At 37.0% G+C, this 26,205-nt stretch overlaps 1 protein-coding gene across 2 annotated transcripts in view; it reads left to right on the top strand.

The window, feature by feature from the left end:
• LOC111143016 (autophagy related 4C cysteine peptidase) overlaps positions 1-26,205 on the top strand; it is an 82,792-nt gene that overhangs the window by 14,568 nt on the left and 42,019 nt on the right. For both annotated transcript variants that reach the window (XM_022496422.1, XM_022496423.1), the window contains exons 2-3: positions 9,075-9,212; positions 17,253-17,336. In XM_022496422.1, the coding sequence (XP_022352130.1) occupies positions 9,137-9,212; positions 17,253-17,336 (160 nt within the window). In that variant the 5' untranslated portion in view covers positions 9,075-9,136. The remainder of the gene's footprint in view (positions 1-9,074; positions 9,213-17,252; positions 17,337-26,205) is intronic.

Below are 26,205 nucleotides of genomic sequence, written 5' to 3' on the forward strand. Positions count from 1 at the left end.
GATGTATTATAGTTTATTTATTCATTCACCTACTGAAGGACATCTTAGTTGCTTCCAAAGTTTTGGTAATTATGAATAAAACTGCTATAAACATCTGTGTACAGGTCTTTGTGTGGATTGTTTTTATTTCATTTGCATAAATACCAAGGACCACAATTGCTGAATCATATGCTTAAGAGTATGTTTAGTTTTGTGAGAAGCTGCTGAACTGTCTTCCAAAGTAGCTGTAACATCTTGCATTCCTATCAGCAATGAATGAGAGTAATTATTGCTTGACATCCTTGTTGGCATTTGGTATTATCAGTGTTCTGGATTTTGCCCATTTTAATAGGTATGTAGTGTGATCTCATTGTTTTAATTTGATTTCCTTGATAACATATTTGGAACATATTTTCATATGCTTATTTGCCCATCTTTATATCTTTTTTGGTGAAGTGACTCTGTTAAGGTCTTTGGCCCATTTTAAAATTAGGTGATTCATTTTCTTATTGTCGAGTTTTAAATGTTCTTTGTGTATTTTGAATAGCAGTCCTTTAGCAGATATGTCTTTTGCAAATATTTTCTCCCAGTCTGTGGCTTGTCCTTCCATTCTCTTGACATTGTCTCTTACAGAGAAGTTTTTAATTTTAATGAAGTCCAGCTTACCAGTTGTTTCTTTCAGGAATTGTGCTTTTGGTGCTCTATCTAAAAAGTTATTGCCATGCTACAGGTCATTTAGGTTTTCTTCAATGTTATCTTCTAGGACTTTTATAGTTTTGTGTTCTACATTTAGGTCTATGATTTTGAGTTAATTTTTGTGAAGGGTGTATGATCTATTCTATCTCCTTTTTTTTTTTTTTTTTTTGCATGTGTATATCCAGTTGTTCCAGCACCATTTATTGAAAAGGCTGTGTTTGCTCTGTTGTATTGCCTTTGTTCCTTTGTCAAAGACCAGTTGACTATATTTATGTGTATCTATTACTGGCCTCTCTATTCTGTTCTGTCAATCTCTTTGTCTGCTCTTTTGCCAGTATCAATAATGTCTTTGTCTGATTTTGATAGTAGGGTAATGCTGACCTCATGGAATGAGTTAGGAAGTATTTTCTCTGCTTTTATCTTTTGGGAGACATTGTAGAGAATTGGTATAATTTCTTCCTTAAATGTTTCATAGAATTCAGCAGTGAAACCATCTGAACCTGATGCTTTCTTTTTTGGAAGTTTATTAATTATTGATTTGATTTCTTTAATAAATATAGGTCTATTTAAATTGTCTATTTCTTGTGTGAGTTTTTGGCAAACTGTCTTTAGAGGAATTGCTTCATTTCATCTAAATTACCAAATTTCCTCACATAGAATTATTCATAATACTCCCATATTGTCCTTTTAATGTCCATGGGATCTGTGGTGATGGCTCCTGTTTTATTTCTGATGTTAGTCATTTGTACATTCTCTTTTTCTTTGCCTGGCTAGAGGCTTATAGATTTCATTGATCTTTTCAAAGAACCAGCTTTGGTTTTGTTGATTTTCTCTACTGATTTCTTTCTTCCTGCCTTAATTTTTGTTACTTCCCCCCCCTCCCTTTTTTCCTGGCTTCCTTTAGATTTAATTTGTTCTTCTTTTTCTAGTTCCCTAAGGTGGAAGCTTAAATTATCAATTTTAGATCTTTCTACTTTTCGAATATATGTATTCAATGCTATTAATTTCGCTGTAAATTTTAAGAGAATTTTCTGCATCTCACAAATTTTAAATTGTATTCTCATTTTCATTCAGTTAAAAACTTTTCTGAATTTCTCTTGAGATTTCTTTTTTTTTTTTTAAAGATTTTATTTATTTATTTATTTGACAGAGAGAGAGATCACAAGTAGACGGAGAGGCAGGCAGAGAGAGAGAGAGAGAGAGAGGGAAGCAGGTTCCCTGCTGAGCAGAGAACCCGATGCGGGACCCGATCCCAGGACCCTGAGATCATGACCTGAGCCGAAGGCAGCGGCTTAACCCACTGAGCCACCCAGGCGCCCCTCTCTTGAGATTTCTTATTTGGCCTTGTGTTATTTCAAGTATTTTATTTAATTTCCAAGTATTTGGAAGATTTCTAGCTAACTTTCTGTTATTGATTTCTTGTTTAATTCCATTTCAGTGGGAATAATATTGTATGATTTGTATTCATAACATAAATGACAAATTTAAAAAATTTTGTCAAGAGGTGTTTTATGGCCCAGAATCTTGTCCATCTTGGTGAATATTCCATGTGAACTTGAGAATAATGTGTAATCTGTTTCTTTTGAGTGAAGTAATCTGTCAATTGTGTCTAGTTGATTGATGGCGCTATTCAATTCAACACTGTCTTTACTGATTTTCTGCATGCTGGCCCTGTATTTCTTTCTGTTAGAGGGGTATTAAAGTCTCCAACCTTAATAGAGGAATTATCTATTTCTTCTCACAGTTTTAGCAAGTATGTTGATGCTCCCCGGATATCTTTTTATGGTAATAAATATAGATCTATGTCATAATATGTGCATACCATAGTTTCGTCATCAGCAGATACTTGTGTCTATTAGCACACCTGTGTGCTGGTGTAAGGATACAGTAGTAAACGAGACATATTCTCTGTACTCATGGACTTTATTATTTGAGAAATTATTATGTAAAATACTTGTTTCTTCAGGCTCACCAATTTCATCTCTTATGATGATGAAAAAATATGAAATTCCTTTAATGTGCATTATTTAGTAAGTTTGAAAATATTTTCCCCATTTTTATTTGTCTTTTTCTTTTAGAGTGCCCAGATTTTTTTTTTTTTTTCTATTTGGTTGTTTTTTCCCTAATTGATTTATAGGAGCTTTTCATATATTAGAGACTTTCAGTTCAGTTTTGGGGGAGTCAAAAGTTACATGTGTATTTTCACTAAACAGGGGGTCAGCATCCCAGGCCCTGCATGTGTATTATTCAAGGGTCAACTGTGTATGAATTATTAAACTAGCAACAGCTTAACTAGTTTGACATTATGATAATAATTTTATTATTCTCATCTACCCTATGTACAATGGCAATAAAAGTATTCTTATAGCACAGTCAAGGATATGTTACAAAACATTTTCAATGTTTCATGTTTGGGGGGTATCGTTATTTGGAGTAAATAGTCAATAAAGCAGGAATTTTGAGGAAAAATAATAAAGGTATAACCTAACAATTTATTCTATTCTAAGTTCCTTGAGGTTTGAAAATTTTTCTAATTAATTTCTGAATCTGTCACAGCATCTTACCTTGGCTAGCTATTTATTATTTGTTTAGGAGCCATTGTCTAAGGTACAAACTTTTCCCATACAAAATATCTTTGTCTTTATGTTCCTCCCACCCACATTAACAGATCATTTTTACATTCCTTTTAAGGACTGTCCAGGGTATTTCTGTTAACCAGTGCTGCAAGCTTTTTGAACCAAAGTCTTCCCCATGACCTACTTTCTTTCTGATTTAGAAAGAAAATACATGTGTGTATATTCTCTTATTTTAAATATTTTGAATTTAGAAGACTTGTGGTTGGTGGCTTTTTTTTTTTCGAAGAAGATGTATTTATTTGAGAGAGAGAGAGCAAGTAAGGGGAGGGAGGGGCAAAGGGAATGGGAGAGAGAGAATGTCAAGCAGACTCTCCTCTGAGTGCAGAGCCCCATGTGGGACTCAATCCTATGACCTTGAGATTATGACCTGAGCCGAAACTGAGAGTCAGATGCTCAACCAATTGAGCCACCCCGGCACCCTGGTTGGTGGCTTTTTAACAATAAAAATTTTAAATTCTAGGGGCACCTAAGTGGCTCAGTGGGTTAAAGCCTCTGCCTTCGGCTCAGGTCATAGTCTCGGGGTTCTGGGATTGAGCACCGCATCGGGCTCTCTGCTCAGCGGGGAGCCTGCTTCCTCCTCTCTTTCTGCCTGCCTCTCTGACTACTTGTAATCTCTGTCTATCAAATAAATAAATAAAATCTTAAAAAAAAATTTAAATTCTAAAAATTACATCTGTTCTTTGTATAAGATTTGGAAAAGGTGGGCAATAGTGTTGTAAAAATAACCTCACACAATTTTACATCCAGAGAATCTTGTCAATTTTTTATTTCTTTCTAACTCTTTCCCTGCCACTTCTCCAGCTAGAATCATGATGCATAATGTTTTAGATTCTCTAGTGTTTCCCCATTATCACAAACTTTTGGAGACTTTATTTATTTATTTACTTATTTATTTTTAATGAATTATTATTATTTTTAAAAAGATTTTATTTATTTATTTGACAGAAATCACAAGTAGGCAGAGAGGCAGGCAGAGAGAGAGGGGGAGGCAGGCTCCCTGCTGAGCAGAGAGCCCGATGCGGGGCTCCATCCCAGGACCCTGAGATCATGACCAGAGCCAAAGGCAGAGGCTTTAACCCACTGAGCCACCCAGGTGCCCCAATGAATTATTTTTTTAAAAGATTTTATTTATTTGAGAGAGAGAAAGAGCAAGTGCAAGCAAGGGGAAGGGGCAGAGGGAGAGAAGGAAGCAGACTCCCCTTTGAGCAGGGAGCTTGATGCAGGGCTCGATCCAGGGTCTCAGAGATCATGATCTGAGCCAAAGGGAGATGCTTAACTGACTGAGCCACCCAGGTGCTCTGGTGACATTTAAAAAAAAAAAAAAAACATTTATTTATTGGGACATCTGGGTGGCTCAGTCCCACATTGGTCTCCTCACTCAGCAGGGAGCCTGTTCTCCCTCTGCCCATCACTCTCCCGACTTGTGCTTTCTCTCTCTGACAATTAAATCTTTAAAATAACCCATTTATTTATTAGAGCAAGAGGGAGTGAGAGCACACAGCAGGGGAAGAAGCAGAGTGAGGAGGGGAGAGAGAGAATCTCAAGCAGACTCTCTGTTGACCATGGAGCCCAATGCAGGGCTCGATCTAATGACTCCAAGATCAAGACCTGAGCTGAAATCAAGAGTCAGACACTTAACCAGCTGAGCCACCCAGACACCCCTCTGAAGACATTTTTAATGGATATGTAATCAGTCGTGTGGATGCACATTTTATAAACCTTTCTCCTTACTTTTCCAAATTTTGTTAAATTATGCAATTTTCTGGAGGAAGATTTTTCTTTTTCTTTTTAAAAAATACTTAATTTATTTATTTGCCAGGGAGAGAATAGGAGAGCACAAGTGGAGAGAGGTGAAGACAGATGCTTAATTGACTGAGCCACTCAGGCACCCCTGGAAGAAATTTTCTTTCCTTTTCTAGGTGTCAGTGAAAAAATTTCCAATTATTGATAGACTTTTACACCTTGTTAGAGCATTACTAGTGATATACCTTATTAATTTATCTATTCACTGATTCATTGAGTAAACATATTTTGAGAACTAATCACATGCCAGGCAGAACTCAACGACATGCCAAAAGTTGACCACCTAGTGTGTAAGAGGTAAGAAGTAATGATAATACAGTATGATGAATGCCATGATAGAGGAGGACATAGAATCCTATGGGAGCTAATAGCAGGACATCTGTTTTAATTTGAGGTATGGAGGTGCGTAGAAATCTTGTAAGTCTGACCAGAGGAGGTGAAACTTAAGCTGGGTCTTAGGGACTCATGATAATAAGGTAGTCAAAATTGAGGGTGAGCAGGGAGGGCTTTTAGGTGGAGGGAACAGCACATGCAAAGACATGGAAGCATGTCCAGGTTAGGAAGCTTTAATATTCATATTAAAAATGGCTTCAGTGAATGGTGCATGTGAGGGAGTGGCAAGAGTGGAAGCTACATAAAAGGGCAGATGTAATTTCTTAAAGGGCCTTGGATATTCTCAAGGCTGAGGTGTAAACATAAGGTAAAGTCATTGAGGAACATGTTTGTAGCTCTGATTCTCATTTATACATCAGCATTTCTCAAATTAATAGCTCTCACTCAGACCTCACCTTTAAGCTCCAGATCTATAAATTCAACTGCCTAGTTGGCCTCTCTAGAATATAGCAAGAGGGTAAGCTCCATGAGAGCAAGTATTCCACTGCTTTTGTCCTAAGCTGTATCTGCATTGCCTTGAAGAGTGCCTGGCAATAATTTCTTGAATAATTAAATAAATGGATGATTCTTTAATATATCTCTCAGATATATCTCAAACTACATATAAATTAAATTCATGATCTTCCGCCTCTAACCTGACCCTCTTCTGATGCTTCCTATTTCAATGGTCGGCACCTTTTATTTAGTTTCACAAGCCAGGAGTATGGGTGTATCTCTGGCAAAGCTGCCTTTCTTGCCTTCCATATTCATTTAATCACCAGGACATTGAATTTTTGACACATTTCCTTATAGGTCTAATTCTCTCCCTCTCTGTTCCTCCCTTTGAAGCTATTATCATCTCTCTTCTAGTCCTGGACAGGACTAGTAAACTCTAATGTACTCTTGTCCTTTTCAATCTATTCTTTTTGCTGCTCTGGGAGCCAAACCCACAGAATCAGATTCTAATATTCCTGTTTGAAACCAATTGTTCTTAGGATAAAAAAAATTCTTAGCATTGTGTACAAGAGTATGTGTGCTCTGGCCCGTGTCACAACTCAAGCCACAACTCAAGCCCCCCTTTTGGATTTATTGTGCTGTAGTCACACTGACTTTAAAATTTTTCCAACAGATCATGCTTTCTCCTGCCTCGACTCTTCTGTATAATTAGTAGCTTTTAGTGCATACTATAAAATGGAATGTCTATTGTTAGAGAATTAAATGTATCTATACTTTTGAGTAGATATTTATAACCCTAAAAGCGCAATGTTCTGTGCAGCATTCTTTTTTTTTTCTGTGCAGCATTCTTTTCTTGAAAAGTAAACTATCTGAATTATTGCAAAAAAGCACAAGCATTTTAAGATATAATTTGTTCCTCTTTCAGATTATATTGCACATCTCAACTTTCCCACAAGTCAGTTATAAAACAAATATCCGTGAGCTACATTTATTCTTATTTTAAAGTAAAAAAAATCTTGTAGATTTAAACCATTCTATTTTTTTTTTTTAAAGATTTATTTATTTGTGAGAGAGATGGGGTATGTGAGTTGGGTTGGGGGGAAGGAAGGGAGGGGCAGAAGGAGAGGGAAAGAGAGAATCTTAAGCAGACTCTGCTGAGCTCAAAGCCCCATGTGGGGCTTGATTTCAGGATCTGGAGATCATGGCCTCAGCTGAAATCAAGAGTCCCATGCCTATGGCGAGGATGTGGAGAAAGGGGAGCCCTCCCACACTGTTGGTGGGAATGCAAGCTGGTGCATCCAGTCTGGAAAACAACATGGAGGTTCCACAAAAAGTTGCAAATAGAGCTACCCTATGCCCCAGCAATCACACTACTGGGTATTTACCCTAAAGATACGAATGTAGTGATCCGGAGGGGTATGTGCACCTGAATGTTTATAGCAGCAATGTCCACAATAGCCAAACTGTGAAAAAACCAAGATGTCCATCAACAGATGAATGGATAAAGAAGATGTGGTATATACATAAAACGGAATACTATGCAGCCATCAAAAGAAGTGAAATCTTGCCATTTGCAATGACGTGGATGGAACTAGAGGGTATTATGCTGAGCAAAATAAGTCAATCAGAGAAAGATAATTATCATATGATCTGATATGAGGAATTTGAGAGGCAGGGTGGGGGTTGTGGGGGGTAGGAAAGGAATAAATGAAACAAGATGGGATTGGGAGGGAGACAAACCATAAGAGACTCTTAATCTCACAAAACAAACTGAGGGTTGCTGGGGGGTGGGAGAAGTAGGGATAGGGTGGTTGAGTTATGGACTTTGGGGAGGGTGTGTGGTATGGTGAGTGCTGTGAAGTGTGTAAACCTGGTGATTCACAGACCTGTACCGCTGGGGCTAATAATAAATTATATGTTAATAAAAATAATTAAAAAAAAAGTCCCATGCCTAACTTACTGAGCTACCCATGTGCCCCTAAGCCATTCTATTTTTAGCAGCATTTACAAGATGCTGCAGTATTGGGGCGCCTGGATGGCTCAGTGGGTTAAAGCCTCTACCTTCGGCTCAGGTCGTGATCTCGGGGTCCTGGGATCGAGCCCCACATCGGGCTCTCTGCTCAGCGGGGAGCCTGCTTCCTCCTCTCTCTCTCTGCCTACTTGTGATCTCTGTCTGTCAAATGAATAATACAAAAAAAAAAAAAAGATGCTGCAGTATTGACATAGGGAGGAAATGCCTTAAAAAACAAAACAAAACTTTAGGTTTTATATGAAAGTAGGGACTTAATCAGTTTTAAGTGGAGTCCTCCATTCTGAAGATAGTTGTCATTTATTTTTTTAAAAACTTATTTATTTTTATGAGAAAGAAAAAGAGAGAAAGAGCACACGCAGGGGGGAGTGGCAGAGGGAGAGGGAGAGCAGACTCTCCTCTGAGCAGGCAGCCCGATGTAGGACTTGATCCCAGGACTGCAGAACTACAACCTGAGCAGAAGGCAGATGCTCAACCAACTGAACTGCCCAGGTGCCTGACAGTTGTCATTTCTTGAGAGACTTAAAACCAACTTCCGTCATTACAAATAAAACAAATCTTGAATAGTCTCACAAGCACCAAAGCAGAGTTGTTTCACTAAACTAACATATTGTTCTCAATTGTGAGTACTTGGAAGAGGTTATTGTTTGGTTTTGTATGGTAATTTTTATTGTGTATTTGGTATTTGATGTTTTTTGTAATTAAAGTGTTCATAGAATATATATATATGTATATATATATACATATATATATATTTAAGATTTTATTTATTTGACAGACAGAGATCACAAGTAGGCAGAGAGGCAGGCCCAGAGAGAGGGAGGAAGCAGGATCCCCACTGAGTAGAGAGCCTGATGCGGGGCTCAATCCCAGGACCCTGAGATCATGACCTGAGCTGAAGGCAGAGGCTTTAACCCACTGAGCCACCCAGGTGCCCCTGTTTATAGAATATATTATATCCTGTTATGTAAAATAAGAAATTGGTTTGCTCACTTGCAGTTCAAATTGTATTCAAATTGTATTAATCATATATAAAACTAAAGCAGTAATATACCATATAATATATACTCATGACTTATTTTTCTTTAATTTTTTTCTTTTAGCACTAAAGATAACTTTACGGAAGAATGCAATCAAGTGATGGCTTTTTCTTTAGAATTTGAATATGGAGGCCACAGGAACAGATGAAGTTGACAAGCTAAAAACTAAATTTATATCTGCTTGGAACAACATGAAATATAGTAAGTATCATTCGAAAATTGTATAAATCTCAAGAAATATTTGAAGACATGTATCATCTGCCTTATTAAGTCACTCACAATTGCTTAAGTTTCTTTTGAATGAATATAAACATTGAATTTGGAAAACTATGGACACTGATTTTTTAAAAATTGAGATATAATTTACATACTAAAACATTTACCCTTTTATGATTCATTGGTTTTTAATATATTTTAAGATTGTGCAACCATCATCACTATCTAATTCCAGAACATTTTTTCACCTCCAAAAGCAATCCTGGACCCATTAGTAGCTCCCTACTTCTCTCCAGCCCCTGGGAACCACCAGAAAGCACACAAGAGGCAGAGAGGCAGGCAGAGGTGGAGAGAGAGGCAGGCTCCCCGCTGAGCAAGGAGACTGATGTGGGACTCAATCCCAGGACCCTGGGATCATGACCTGAGCCGAAGGCAGCGGCTTAACCCACTGAGCCACCCAGGCGTCCCAATGTGGACATTTCATATAAATGGAATCATACAACTTGTGGCCTTTTGTGTCTGGCTCCTTTCATTTAGCATAATGTTTTTGAAATTCATCCATATTGTAGCATGTATGTATCACTACTTCATTCCTTTATGTGACTGAATAATATTTCATCATTGAATAATATTTCATATGGCCATACTACATTTTCTTTACTCACTTACTAGTTGATGGACATTTGGGTTGTTTTTGACTTCTTGGCTAATATGAATAGTGCTGCTATGAACATTGTATATGAGTTTTTGTGTGAATATATGTTTTCAGTTCTCTTGGGTATATACTTAGGAGTAGAATTGCTAGATCATATGTTAACTCTTAAGTTTAATTCTGAGGAACTACCAAGCTGTTTCTCAAAGTGGCCTCACCATTTTACATTCCCATCAGCAGTGTTCGAAGTTCTGAATTTCTCTGCATCCTAACCAACATTTTCTATTGTCCATCCTTTCTAAAATTAAGTATTTTATTTATTTAAGTAATCTCTAAATCCAGTGTGAGGCTCAAACTCACAAACTGGAGATCAGGAGTTGCATGCTCTTCTGACTGAGCCAGCCAGCTGCCCCATATTGTCCACGTTTTAAAAAACTTTTTTAAAGATTTATTTTAGAGAGAGAGCATGAGTGGTAGGGGCAGAGGGTGAAGGAGAGAGAATCTCCAGCAGACTCTGTGCTGAGTACAGAGCCTGCACACAGGGCTTGATTTCACAACCCTGAGATTGTGTCCCCAAGCAAAATCAAGAATAGGATGCTCAACTGACTGAGCCACCTAGACTCCCTGTTCATCTTTTTTATTAGAGTCATTCCAGTGGGTGTGAAGTATCTCACGAAGTTTGATTTGTATTTCCTTGACGAATAATGACATTAAGCATCTTTCCATATACTTATTGGCTATTTTTATAATTCTTTGGAAAATGTTTATTTAAATCCTTTATACCTTTTTAAATTGGGTTATCTGTCTTTTTATTATTGAGTTATAAGTGTTCTTTGTATATTTTAGATACAAATCCTTAGCAAATAAATGTATGGTTTGTAAATATTTCTTCCCATTTTGGGGTTATCTTTTCACTTATTTGATAGTGTCCACTGAAGCACAAAACTTTCAAATTTTGATGAAATCAATTTATATATTTTTTTCCTTTGTGCTTTTGGTATCATATTTAAGAAACTTTTGCTTAAATCAGGATCATGAAGATTTGTACCTATGTTTCTTTTTAAGAATTTTATTATTTTAGGGGCACCTGGGTGGCTCAGTGGGTTAAAGCCTCTGCCTTCGGCTCAGGTCATGATCCCAGGGTCCTGGGATCAAGCCCCGCATCGGGCTCTCTGCTCAGCGGGGAGCCTGCTTCCCCTCTCTCTCTCTGCCTGCCTCTCTGCGGACTTGTGATCTCTATCAAATAAATAAATAAAATCCAAAAAAAAATTTTATTATTTTAGCTCTTATATTTAGATCTGTGTTCCATTTTGAATTAATTTTTGCTTGTGATGTGAGTTATAAGTCGAATTCATTTTTGTACGTAGCTATTTAGTTGTCCCAGCCCCATATTTTGAAGACTATTCTTTCTCCTTTGAATGATCTTGATACCCTTGTCTGAAATCAGTTGACTGTAGATGTAGAGATTTATTTCTGGACTTGCAATTCAGTTCCATTTATCTACACATCTGTCCATGTGCAGGTACTACACTCTCTTGATTACGTTAGCTTTTTGTAAAATTTAAAACTGGGAAGTGTGATTCCTCCAACTTTGTTCTTCTTTTCCAAGGTTGTTTTGGCTATTCTTGGACCCTTGCATTTCTATATGAATTTCTTGATCATCTTATCAATTTCTATAAGAAATCCAGCTAGGATTTTGATATAGATTTTATATGGAATCTGTAGATCCACTTGCAGAGTATTGTCATCTTAAAAGAGTATTGCCGTATTAAGTCTTCCAATCCATGGACATGGGATATCTTTGCTTATATTTAGGCTTATAATTTTTTTCAGTGACATTTTGTGGTTTTCTACATATAACTTTTGCACTTTTGGGTTAAAGTTATTCCTAAGTATTTTATTCTTTTTGATGCTATTTTAAAATGAATTGTTTTCTTAATTTTATTTTAGTATGTTTATTGCTGGTTTATAGAAATACAGTTGTTTTTTTGTAATCTGATCCTGTGTCCTGTAAGCTTGGTGTTCTACTTTATTAGCTCCAACAGTTTTTTGTGTATTCCTTACCATTTTCTGAATGTAGGATCATGTTCATCTGCAAATAGAGGTTTATGCTCTTTTTAAGCCATTTAATCTGGTGAATAGGTTGTGTGATGAAGATTTCATTTGTAAGTTGAAAATTGTCATATAGGGGGGTGCCTGGGTGGCTCAGTGGGTTAAAGCCTCTGCCCTCAGCTCAGGTCATGATCCCAGGGTCCTGGGATTGAGCCCCGCATTGGGCTCTCTGCTCAGCAGGGAGCCTGCTTCCTCCTGTCTCTCTGCCTGCTGCTCTGTGATCTCCGTCTGTCAAATAAATAAATAAAATCTTAAAAAAAAAAAAAAAGAAAATTGTCATATAGGTACTAGATAGTAGTTCAGGGTAACTAAGTGTTCTAGATAGCTTCAAGTTATGAAGTAGTATTCTTTGTTTGATTTTATTGGTGAAAATCATTCTAAAATGTTTTATGTATTTTCCTTGCTTAGAGTTTGTGTAATATGGGTGGTGTAGGAAGAACTAACATTGATTGAACACCCATTAGCATATTAGCATTTTGTAGATAATTTATGTACCTTCTTATGTAAATCTCATATATTTCTTTCTGGTGGGGTACCTGGGTGGCTCAGTGGGTTAAGATTCTGCCTTCGGCCCAGGTCATGATCTCAGGGACCTGGGATTGAGCCCCACATCGGGCTTACTGCTTGGTGGGGAGCTTTCTTCCCCCTCTCCCTCTGCCTGCCTCTCTGCCTACTTGTGATCTCTCTCTATGTCAAATAAATAAATAAATAAACTCTTAAAAAAACTGATAATCTTTCTGGGATTTTTTTTTCATTAGAAAACTGAGATTAAGGGACATATTCATGGTCATATATCTAAGTTATAACTCTTGAAACTGATATTCAAACCCAGCCTCTCTTGCTTCCCCAGTCTTGCTGTTTTCTTAATACAGTAAACATACTTAGGATTATTTATCAATGTCAGTGTTATGAATTGATGAAGAAAGAACTAGGAATGGCATAGCACTTAAGACTTAAAAGACTGTGGACTTCGGGACGCCTGGGTGGCTCAGTCAGTTAAGCCGCTGCCTTCAGCTCAGGTCATGATCCCAGGGTCCTGGGATCGAGTCCTACATCAGGCTCCTTGCTCGGCAGGGAGCCTCCTTCTCTCTCTGCCTCTGCCTGCTTGTGTGCTCTCTCTCTCTCTCTGACAAAGAGATAAAATCTTAAAAAAAAAAAGACTTACTTTTTTGTAAAACTCATTTTTTTTGCTTTTTTCCCCGCTCCCCCCTTTTACTTACATGACATTATGAGGTATGTAAACTTGACTTCCTTTTTAAAATAGTAATAAGTAGGGGCACCTGGGTGGCTCAGTGGGTTAAAGCCTCTGCTTTCAGCTCAGGTCTTGATCTCAGGGTCCTGGGATGGAGCCCTGCATCAGGCTCTCTGCTCAGTGGGGACCCTGCTTCTCCCCCTTTCTCTCTGCTTCCCTCTCTGCCTACTTGTGATCTCTGTCAAATAAGTAAATAAAATCTTAAAAAAAAAAAATTGAAAAAAGTTAAAAAAATAGTAGTAAGTAAACCATCCTTCTGTGTGTTTCTGATCCTCCAGAAGATCATTGTCATCTGTTATTTCTATATTCTTTGGCTTGTTTGCATCTTTTAAAGCCTTGTGATTTTCAAGCTGCTGACTTAATGGACTATAAGGTTTTTTGTAATATTCTGTTTATGGTAGCTAGGCTCCAAAGATGGTCCTTAGTAAGGATCTTTAATCACATTTGTGTTGTTTCTTTTTTTGTTGAGTCTGGGCTGGCCTATGCTTTATATTAACCAATAGAATGAGACAGAAGTGAGGCTCTGTCAATTCTAGGGCTGGTCATTAAGAGGCAACTTCTTGCTCTGTTTTGGAGCTCTGAAGTCTTATGTAACCAGCTTAGATATTCAGCTGGAGAAATCGCATGGAGAGGCCACACAAAGAAGAAAGGCCCTGAGACTATATTAGAGAGAAAGCATTAGCCAATGCAGTGTCTCAGTTGAGCCTCTCCATCTGATTTTTATGACATTAGAGACTCCAAGCATGACCAGTGGGAGAACTGCTCAATTGAGCCCAGTCAACCCACAGAACTGTGTGATATAAGAAAAAAAGTTGTTTCAAATTATTAAGTTTGGAGTGGTTTGTTAAATAGGAACAAATAACTGAAACACTGTTCTAGTTTATCTCTTGATTTCTTTTTGTAATTAAGAGAAAAGTAACAGTGAGATGAACAGATCATAAGTATATAATTTGCAGAGTATGATACATGTTTATATCTATGAAACTAACAATTTAATCAATATATATAAATTTCCTTCACCCCAGAAAATTTCTTCATTCTTCCTTCTGGTCAATGCTCACCCCTCATAAACAGTAACTACCTTATGTCAACTTGTTTAATGGCTTTTTGGCCAAACTTACTTACTTTCTTAATTTATTTAGTTTTATTTAATTAGTTTTTATTTAGAAATCATAATGACATTTAGTATGTCTCTGTCCCACCTCTCTGCTGCTATAAATTGAGATTTAGAGGTAAAAAGTAGGGGAAATTGAAGAATAAAATAAAAATATATACTTGAGTATGAAGAATTCTGATGAATATATATTTTAAATGTATGTGTAAGAATTTATTCATAATCATATTTCTTACTCATGGCTCTTTCCTATGCTCCAGGCTCTGTTATCCTATACTTCTATGGATTTTACATCCTTCATTTTTCCATCTCTGTGTGCCAGAGAGTCCTGGTTCAGCATCAACAAGCTAGGTTAGAGATTGTAGTACATTGCTTACAATGCTTTTAAAAAGAGGAAATGAAAATTGGTCAGCTAAAACTAAATAATCAAAAAAAAAAAAAAAGAACTTAAACTAGTTACTTGGCATACTGGTCTAATTCAGCTCTGACATGCCTGTGGAAAAACAGAGGAAAATGGCTGGGCCTTATCAGAAGTCCTGAGTCATCTTTATGTACCTAGCATCATGGAGTATTAAAGGAAGTCAGTCAGTCTATTATGAGGGTTAGGTCCTGCCAGGATTTGCACAGGAAATACAAAAGTAAGAGTATGTACCATATGAATGATGGTTGAGCTTTAAAGCACTGTAAATCTGTGCTCATGTAAAATGTGGATCCTTGCAGTGCCCCAGGCTCTCAGAAACTAGATTCGCAACTTCTGTTTTCTTGAGGAAGGACTGGTAACTTTTTAAAGAGGGGTAGGCAGAGGTTAAAGCATAGAAGTTCCTCCTTAAAGATTATTTCCTTTTATTTGAGGTTTTTGTGAAGTTCTTCAAATTTGCCTTAGAAATGCTGTTGGAGGGGAGGGAGTTATTAGTATTTTGGGGATTAGAATTATTTCGGTACAGTAGTAATAATATTTCTAAGACATAATGTTTGTAAAGTACTTGGTCTAGCTCCTGGTATACAGTAAGTGGCCAGTGAATACTAATTTCCCATTAGAGTTCAGAGAAGAACATCAAAGCCAAGCGAGAAAAGGAAAAAATGGCTTAGAAGTGCATCCACGAGCCAGAAGAAGTAGGATTTAGATAGACTGATGTTGAGGAGGACATTTTTGTCATGGTAGTATGACCCACATAGCAAGCCCCACTTTGAGTATAAGTGAAAAGTAGTGGTAAAGATGGCTGTAAAGGTAATTTGTATCATATTTTGGAAACTCTTTAGTATTACTGAGAAGTTCATAATAAATCTGTTAAGTAATGAGTCACTGAGGATGGTTTTTGGGCTGAAGAGTTACCTAATCAAAACTGAGCCACAGGGAGATTAATATGGCAGTGACATGTGGCATATGCTAGAGTGAAGAAAGACTAATGGCACAGAAATCATTCTGGAGAGTACTGAAATAATCCAGGCTGCAGGAAAACCCGATTCCTGGGTTTGATTTTCCATTCTGTTCTCCAGCAAATGAAAATACTTGCATCATCTTTATTGTGAATACATATTTTTATTTGTTTTTTTGTATTTATTTGCTTTATAGCACTTTGCGGAGTACTTTCATGAGACTTACTGATTTTAAATTTTCTATCAGTTCTTCAATATGAATGGCAGATAGTCTACCTAAGAGTAGACCTGTCCGGCAACCCTCTTGGGTCCCCTCCCTCTTCAGGAGCTTTTTTTTTTTTTTTTTTTTTTTTTTTTAAAGATTTTTTATTTATTTGACAGAGAGATCATAAGTAGGCAGAGAGGCAGGCAGAGAGAGAGAGGAGGAAGCAGGTTCCCTGCCAAGCAGAGTCCAATGTGGGACTGGATCCCAGGACCCTGAGATCATGACCTGAGCCGAAGGAGAGGCTTAACCCACTAAGCCACCCAGGCGCCCCTCAGGAGCTTTTCTATTCAGTAAACTTTACTATCGCTCAATAAACTTTGCTTTGCTGGCCAAAAAAAAGAAAGAAAAAAAAAAAAAGCAGACCTAAGTTTGTTGACTCCCAATTTCAGATTCTGTTTATATGCTCTTGCATTTCAGAAGTGGCTCTTAAGGCTACCATTAGCAGTCAGGAATTTCGTATACTTGGGAATATTCAGGAATGTAATGGACAGGTTTTTTTTTTCAGGAAATCGAGATCTACTAATGGTACCATAAAAAACCAAGAGGAGGGGCACCTGGATGGCTCAGTTGGTTGAGCAACAGACTCTTGGTTTCAGCTCAGGTCATGCTTTCAGGGTCATGGGGAAAAAAACAACCCAAGAGGATACTCCCTTTTAGACACATACAGTTTAGTAGGAAGAAAATTGGAAGGATATCTGAAAGATTTATTCACTATTTCAGAGATCCTCAGGTGGCTGACATGATGGGGTTATAACATTTTCCCAGGAAACTTCAATACACATTTATCAAAAGCACTGGTGTATTTTGTTACCTTGTCCCTAAATTACTCCATTGGAATACTCAATTTCTTTAAATATTTTAATTATCTAAGATGGAAGGAAATATAATAAATTGGTAATATTTGTTGCATTTGGGAAAAGAGATTGATGTCAGAGAAACTGGAGTAGAATTTGTACTTTTAAGTTTTATACCATAAGAACATTGTGACCTGTTTGAAAAGAAATTAAAATTAAATTCTTTTCTTTCTGTGTCCTTTTTGTGGATAGAATATATATAAAATACTTGACTGTATTTGAATGTCACATAAGTGGCCTGTATTTTCAGTTCATTGTCCATATATTTTGCTATTCTTGCAAAAAAGTCATGTCCATAGTTGAAAATTAACGATTTGAAATTAAGAAAAAGGAAATGCTGCTAGACTCTTAGTCTGAAATCCTTTAATTGCAAAACAACTTTTTTCTTTTCTTGTTTAGGTTGGGTGTTGAAAACAAAAACATATTTTAGTAGAAATTCCCCTGTATTATTGCTTGGAAAATGTTACCATTTTAAATATGAAGGTAAGTGCTAAATTTGTAATCCATTTAAAAATCTTTGTAGAAATTCATTGTGTAACTGTTTTCATTGTTTTATTTCCAGATTAATCTACTTTTGGCATATTTCTTTTTGCTTCTTACTTATACTTTTTTTTATTGTAGCAAAATACACATAAAATGTACCTTCTTACTGATTTTTAAGTATACGGTCCAGTAGTATTAAATACATTTATAATGTGGTGCTAATAACATTACCACCACTTATCTCCAGAACTTTTCATCTTGTAAACTGAAACTTGACCCATTAAAAAAATAGCTCCGGGTTGCCTGGGTGGCTCAGTGGGTTAAACCTTTGCCTTTGGCTCAGGTCATGATCCCAGGGTCCTGGGATCGAGCCCCACATCGGGCTCTCTGCTTCCTCCTCGCTCTCTGCCTGCCTCTCTGCCTACTTGTGATCTCTTTCTGTCAAATAAATAAATAAAATCTTAAAAAAAAAAAATAGCTCCCCAACCTTTTCTTTCCCTCAGCCCTGGCAACCACCATGCTACTTTTTATGCCTGTGTTTTGGCATATTTCTTTTAAGAACCTGTATTTTATGTAACACAAAATATATTGCCATATGGTTTGGGTTTCTATTGAACTCCTTGAGGATGAAAATCATGACCTCTTTTGTTATATCCTTCATAGTTTTGGACTTATGATAGTGTGAATGCTAAGTAAATATTATTGATATCCTAATATCCCTATCAAGTTCTCAGATAGCTTTAAAGTATAGCTAATAATTAAAAGTAGCATCTTAGTTAACCTAATAATGGTAGATTTTCCAATTCTTTTTTTTTTTTTTTTAAGATTTTATTTATTTATTTGACGGAGATCACAAGTAGACAGAGAGGCAGGCAGAGAGAGAGAGAGAGAGGGAAGCAGGCTCCCTGCTGAGCAGAGAGCCCGATGCGGGACTCGATCCCAGGACCCTGAGATCATGACCTGAGCTGAAGGCAGCAGCTTAACCCACTGAGCCACCCAGGCGCCCCAGATTTTCCAATTCTTAAGGATGCTCCAATTTCTGAAATTAATTGACCTTATTTGATATTTTTAAGTTTCCACATATACTCGTTCTCTTAATAATTATATGTTTTCTTTTAATAATTATCATATATTTTCTTTTAATAATTTATGTCACTTAATGAGCACCTTCTATGTGTTAGGCATAATGCTAAGCTCTTTGTGAAATGTCTTTTATTCTTACGAAAGCCTACAATGTTGATTCAAATATCCTTACCTTATGAATATGGAAACAGGAGCTTAGAGAATTTAAGTAATTTGTCCAAAGTCACACAGGTATTAAATGGCAGAGCTAAAATTTAAACCAAGACTATGTCTCACTTTATGATGGATATTTTTCCTACTATATGTCTTTGCTTGGTTTTGTGTGTATGAGTGTGTGTATTTTGTGTGAATGGGTGTGTGTGTGAGTGAAAGAGAGAGAGAGAGAGGGAGAGTAGAGAAAGAGAGAATGTATGTGAGAGTATGTCATTATCAAGGCTATTATTTTTGGTTGACCTATTTTGGCATATCATTTATCAGCAGTTTTCTAAAACCCTGTAAATGTCTTGTAATAATAACAGCTACCATCTTTTATTATGTGCTAGGCAGCATTTTAAGTAATTTACATGTTTAACTGATTGAATCCTCATAGCATTCTTAAAGGATGAATAGGAAGGTGATGGACAAAGAAGGGATGCATTTTAGTAAATAGAATGGCACAAGATATTAGAGAGTATATTTCAGAAACAGAGACATCTAGTGTAGGTATGGTGGGAGAGGATTCTGAAAATAATCAAATTATGGAAGGGTTCTTGAATGCTATACTAAAAAGTTATATCATTTGTTTATAGGCAGAGGAGAATATGGGCTTTGGGGTCAGACATAAGTGCTTTGAATTTGGCTCTTTTTCCTAATTAGTTGTTACTTTAGGCAAATTATTTATTCTTCCTAAGTATTAAGGATAACTGTTTCATAAGGGTTTAGTGATGTGTCTGATACATATGAGCATCCTAAATAGTATTATTATTCATGATATAGGAAATTGGAGAAAAAGTTATTAAAATTTTTAAAATTAAATAAAAAATTTTTAAAGTAATCTCTGCACCCAATGTGGGGCTTGAACTCATGACCCCAAGATCAAGAGTCTCATGCTATACTGACTAAGCCAGCCAGGCACCCTTTATTAGAATTTTTTTTTTTAAGGATAGCATTATAGATTTTTTGGAAGAAATACTTTGAACAGATCCTTGTAGTGGGCTCTTGGAGGCCCTCAACTCAAGAGACAAAAAGTAAATAATGTAGGAGGTATGAATGAGACAAATAGAAGACTATAGTTGACTCTCAAACAATGGGTTTGAATTGCACAGGTCCACTTATATGTGGATTTCTTTTTTTTTTTTAAGATTTTATTTATTTATTTGACAGACAGAGATCACAAGTAGGCAGAGAGGCAGGCAGAGAGAGAGAGAGAGGGAAGCAGGCTCTCCGCTGAGTGGAGAGCCCGACGTGGGGCTCGATCCCAGGACCCTGGGATCATGACCCGAGCTGAAGGCAGAGGCTTTAACCCACTGAGCCACCCAGGCACCCCTATATGTGGATTTCTGCAATAAGTACAGTACGGTACTGTAGATATATTTTCTCTTCCTTGTGATCTTCTTTTTTTTTTTTTTTTTTAAAGATTTTATTTATTTGACAGAGAGAGATCACAAGCAGGCAGAGAGGCAGGCAGAGAGAGAGGAGGAAGCAGGCTCCCTGCTGAGCAGAGAGCCCGATGCGGGGCTCGATCCCAGGACCCTGAGACCACGACCTGAGCCGAAGGCAGCGGCTCAACCCACTGAGCCACCCAGGCGCCCCTCCTTGTGATCTTCTTAATACTTCTTTTTCTCTAGCTTGTTATAAAAATAGAGTATATACTACATATACAAACATGTGTTAATTGACTATGTTATCAGGTAAGGCTTCTGATCAGCAGTAAGCTATGAGTAGTTCAAGTGTTCAGGGACTCAAAGTTCTGCATGGACTACAGGGTTGGTATTGGAGCCCCTAATCCCACATTGTTTAAGGATCAACTGTATTTTGCTTTGGTTTAGGAGTGGTGATAGAGAGAAGGAGAAAGGTGTGGGGATCTGCAGGGAGAAAGGAGAGGACCTAGAAAGGTGGTAAGAGGCTGCATGTCCATTGAGACATTCCCTGTTGACATCCTCTGATCTTTAAGTAAAGTTGGGTCAGCTTATGAAGTGCTTGTTCTAAGAGGAGTTCTTTTGGAAAGGGGATAAATTTGACATGTGGAATAAAGAAGACAACTCATATTGTAGTGGCTGGACACAGGGAGGACCATTAAAGCTAAAGCTATGGAGAATTAGCAGAAATCTTGGAGGCTAGGTTTGGACTCTTACAGGTCACAGAATTTTTGGCATGAGCAAGTTGTCTACATTTTCAGAGAGATAGTGGGGTGCCCAGTTGGCTTCCTAATTACAGTGATTGTTACTTTCTTAGATTTTTGAGCAACAAAATGCCAAATTTCATGAAATTATTTTCAGTGATTATATATTGAGAATGTACTGGTTAGGACATTGATCTTGCCCAGAATGAGCACATAATAATCATAACTAATACATGCTTTGGAAGAATAACTGATAGAAGAATGATTGGAAGTCAGTTAACAGGCAAGATACAGTGACTCTGATATAGGGTAGTGGAAATGGAAAGGAGGGGATGGATTTGAGATATTTTAAGAGAGTATCAACAGCATTTAACATGATTGGATTTAGTAACATGAGAGACAGAAGATAAAGAAGACTTAAAAACTACTATCTTGGATGATAGGTAGTATTAGTAACCAAATGTGCTATACTAAAGGAAGCATGGGTTTGAGGGTACATGTAGTATTTGAAATACAATATTTAGAAATGGACAGTCTGAGTGAAGTTGGCTGTTTAGAATTTATTTGTATTTATTTTCAAAGAGGTGGCCTTTGAGGCCAATGGGTAAAGTCATATTGATGGAAAGTATAGGCAGAGAACATCCATCTTGAAGGATATCCTGATGAGGAAGAATTAGTGAATGAAATTAAGAAGGAATAGGCAATATATAGGACAAAACCCCACAATGGTATATTATCAAAGACCAAAGGAAAGAGATTTTCAGAGAGAAAGAGTTGGACAAAATGTTTAATGCTCAAAAGAGGTTGAGTAGGAAATAGCCTCAGTAGAGGCTCTAGGATTTAATTGCTGATGACTTTTGAGAGAGCAGTTTCACTGGAGTGGTAAAGATAGAAAAGTAACAGCGGCTAGCCTGCATTTACTCAGCATGGGTATGATATTTGGTAGAGAAGAATTTTTTTTTTAAAGATTTTATTCATTTATTTGAGAGAAAGAGAGAGACCGAGGGATCATGAGCAGGGGTGGGGCATAGTGAGAGAGACATGCAGATTCCCTGAGTGGGGAGCCTGACACCAGGCTCAATCCCATGACCCTGAGATCATGGCCTGAGCCAAGGTCAGATGCATAACCGACTGAGCCACCCAGGTGCTTCAGAGAAGAACTTCCTATATAAAACATAACATTATAGGGGCACCTGGGTGGTTCAGTGGGTTAAAGCCTCTGCCTTCGGCTCAGGTCATGATCCCAGAGTCCTGGGATTGAGCCCCACATCGGGCTCTCTGCTCTGCAGGGAGCCTGCTTCCTCCTCTCTCTCTCTGCCTGCCTCTCTGCCTACTTGATCTCTGTCAAATAAATAAATAAAATCTTTAAAAAAAAAACACATAACATTATCACCTATATAAGAAAATATTGATCAATTTGACCAAATACAAATTTAAAATATCTATATGACAGAAGACACCATAAACAAAATTTCATAGCAAGCAAGATAGAGAAGACATTTACACATACTCTTTCATTCTCTTTTCATGTGTGTAGGTGTCTTATCTGTGTGTGTATCACATGATGATCTTTCTATCTCTCCATCTACATCTTAAACAAAAGGTTAGTCTCCAAAGTAATAATGAACTACAAATTTAATATAAAGCACATAAACAATCCAAGAAAAAAATGAGCCAAGAAAATCAACAGGCCAGGTGCTTTTTAAGTAGAAATTTGAACGGCCAAATATGGAAAAGTGCTATGCCAATAATAAAGGGAGTGCAAATTAAAATGAGATGACTATTTCTTCTTAGTCATCGGATTTTCAAAAATTGAAAGGTTTCATGATATCAAATGTTAGCAAGGATATGAAGAAATAAAAATGCAAGCACGGGTGATGAGAGCGTAAATTGGTACAACCTCTTCATGAGAAATTTGAGAGTGCTTAGAAAAATTGAAAATATATACAACTTGGGACCCAGAAATTTGACCTTTAAGTATTTACCATAGTGAAGTTCCCCATATGTGTGAAGAACACACGTACAAGGGTGTTTATTGTAGCTTTATTGAAATAAGAAGTTGGAAACAACTTAAGTATTCAGTAGTAGGAGGTTTGATTAATAAGGTTATTTATTTATTCCACAACTATTTATTGAGAGTCTTATAATGTGCCAGATGCTGGAGTTGATGCTGAAAGTATGATAGGCACAGTCTTTACTGTCAAAGAACTTACTGTCCAGCAGATAAGACATTAAACAAATAAGTACAAAAGTCATCCATACCATTATATTTGTGATGAAGCAGAAGTACAGGCTGCTATAAAACTACAGAAGGAGACCAAATTAGAAAAGTTGCTAATGGATGTATTTCAAAATAGTTTAAAAAATAAGGGGATGTATTAACATACACAAGCAGAAGTCCCATGTAGGGATGGCTTTAGGTTGGTTAATTCAGGGCCTCTGTGACATCAAGGACTCATATTCTGTTTATCTTCCTACTCTGCTAATCTCAGCATGGTGGCCTTATCTTCACCTACCACTCCTTAAAGTATCAAGTGTCTGTTTCAGCACCAAGCTAGGATATATGACCAAAACGACAGAATCCAGTGGAAGAAAGACTTTTTCTTTGTATTATTTCTTTATTACAAATATTGAGTTATTTTAATAATTTTATATTAAATCTTTAGAATTTTGAAATTATGAATTATTCACACATAGAGAAGATAAAAACCTTGTGTATATACTTTTAAGGAGTATAACAAAACTGAACTCAACACAAGAAATATAATATTATTTTATTTAGCTTTAATTTGATATGACATAACACTGTATGTTAATTATATTGTAAGAATTCTACTTGCTCTTATGTCACCATTACTTGATATTTTCCTTTTTTATTAGAGCTACATTTTGATTTTAATTTGCATTTCTCTGATAACTAAAGGAATGAGCCTATTTTCATAAACATTTTTGCATTTGCATATGTCTTCTATTAGATTCTCTTTTACTTATTGATTCATTCCTAAGTTTTCTTTATGTATTCTAGATGTGAATCCTTTTTTGAAAATATCTGTAGGAAATGTCTTCTTCTAATCTATTGGTTACTTTTTCACTCACTTAATATTATCTTTCAAAGAACAGTAGCTCTTAATTTTAATATAGTCTGGTTAACTATTTTACCTCCTTACATAGTTACTGCTATTGTGTTCTGTTTAATAAATTCTTGGTTACCTTAGGACAAGAACATGTTCTCGCCAGTATTTTGAAGCTGTCATTTCTTTGTTCTCTCTGGTTGTTGTTTTGTTTTGTTTTGTTTTTTGAAAGATTTTATTTATTTATTTGACAGACAGAGATCACAAGTAGGCAGAGAGGCAGGCAGAGAGAGAGGGAAGCAGGCTCCCTGCTGAGCAGAGAGCCCAATGCGGGACTTGATCCCAGGACCCTGAGATCATGACCTGAGCCGAAGGCAGAGGCTTTAACCCACTGAGCCACCCAGGCACCCTCTCTCTGGTTGTTTTCAAGATAATTTTTTTTTTTTTTTTTTTTGGTCTTTCATGTGAACTTTCTTTTACTGTACTTGGAATTCATATCTTTCTTAAAATCTGAAATATTTTCATCACTTTTAATTTATAGCTGTTCCCCATTCTTCCCATTCTCTCCAGCATCTCTGATAAATCTTTGTTAGATTTTTTTCGAGTCTCTGAAATTCTTTGTTTTTTTTTTTTCACATATTCTATTACTTTGTCTCTCTGTGCTGTATTCTGAGTAATTCTTTAGCTCTTAATTCTGGTTTCTTTTTTTTTTTTTTTTTAAAGATTTTATTTATTTATTTGACAGAGAGAGATCACAAGCAGGCAGAGAGGCAGGCAGAGAGAGGAGGAAGCAGACTCCCTGCTGAGCAGAGAGCCCCATGCGGGGCTCGATCCCAGGACCCTGAGATCATGACCTGAGCCGAAGGCAGCGGCTTAACCCACTGAGCCACCCAGGCGCCCCTTAATTCTGGTTTCTTAATGATCTCCTGAGCAGTATATAATTTTCTGTTTAATCTTACACCAAATTTCCATTTTTAGTTATTATATTTTTCATTTCTAGCAGTTCCATTTGATTTTCTTTCCTATGTGCCTGATTAGTTTTAGTAGTCTGGTTTTAGTTATTTGTCTAACTTTTAATACTCTTCTATTTTTTAAACATATGCATACTTATTTTATCCTGTACTTTGATATTTACAAGAGCTGTAGTCTTTGAGGGTTCATTTTATAATTTGCTTACTTATAATTATTTCTCATATTAACTTGTTTAATTGTGATAGTCAGCCTTGATTGAACCCTCAATGTTAATAGCAGTTCTCTTCTGTTTCCTTTATCAGCTTTCATTTCATTCTTTGTTGTGGTTCTTTGAGATTTTCCATGCTTCGTAGAGCTCTGCTCTCACATCTCTCCCATCATAAAAAACAAAAGCAAAACAAAAGTTTAAAAACCCCTCTTCCTGGGGCGCCTGGGTGGCTCAGTGGGTTAAAGCCTCTGCCTTCGGCTCAGGTCGTGATTCCGGGGTCCCGGGATCAAGCCCCGCATCGGGCTCTCTGCTCAGCAGGGAGCCTGCTTCCCTCTCTCTCTCTCTGTCTGCCTCTCTGCCTACTTGTGATCTCTGTCTGTCAAATAAATAAAATCTTTAAAAAAAAAAAAAAAAAAACCCTCTTCCTTTGGTTCCACTTATCTTACGTTCACCTGACAAATGTTTATTGCATCCATTATGAACTGAATGAACTCTCTGCTAAGTCCTGGAGCTTTAGGGGTGCAGAAGAAAGCATTCCTTCTCCTCTAGTGTACTTGAAATTTGGAAAGAAGGCAAATGTAGATAAATATTATAGATTAATTAAGATTGTGAAAAGAAAAGCCAGTAAAAGAATGGAATAGTAGGGGCAGGATTACTATAGTGGAAAGTCAGCAGGACAATGAAGTTCATTTAGTATTGGCAATTTTCCAATAATATTTAGAGTAAATTTTTTTCGGGGGCAGAGTGGGGTAGGGGCAGAGAGAGGGAGAATCCTAAGCAGGTTCCACGCCCAGCATGGAGCCCTAGTAGGGTTCATCTTCTGACCCTGAGAACATGACATAAGCCAAAATCAAGAGTCAAAGGCTTAACTGACTGAGCCACCTGGGCACCCTGTAAATTTTAAATTTAGAGTAAATTTAGAGAATAGATCTTTTTTTTTTTTTTAAGATTTTATTTGTTTATTTGACACACAGAGAGAGAGAGAGTACAAGCAGGGGGAGCAGCAGAGGCAGAGGAAGGAGCATACTCCCCGCTGAGCAGGGAGCCCAATGTGGTACTCGATCCAAGACCCTGGGATCATGACCTAAGCCGAAGGCAGGCACTTAACTGACTGAGCCACCCAGGTGCCCTAAAGACTAGATCTTAAAAGGATAAAGAATTAATCACTTCATCAAGGTAGGAGATTAGGCAAGCCACAGGATGAGGGTGTGAGAG

Source organism: Enhydra lutris, unplaced genomic scaffold, assembly GCF_002288905.1.
Source record: "Enhydra lutris kenyoni isolate GAN:26980312 unplaced genomic scaffold, ASM228890v2 scaffoldscaffold9, whole genome shotgun sequence".
In the NCBI taxonomy this organism is placed as follows: domain Eukaryota; kingdom Metazoa; phylum Chordata; class Mammalia; order Carnivora; family Mustelidae; genus Enhydra; species Enhydra lutris.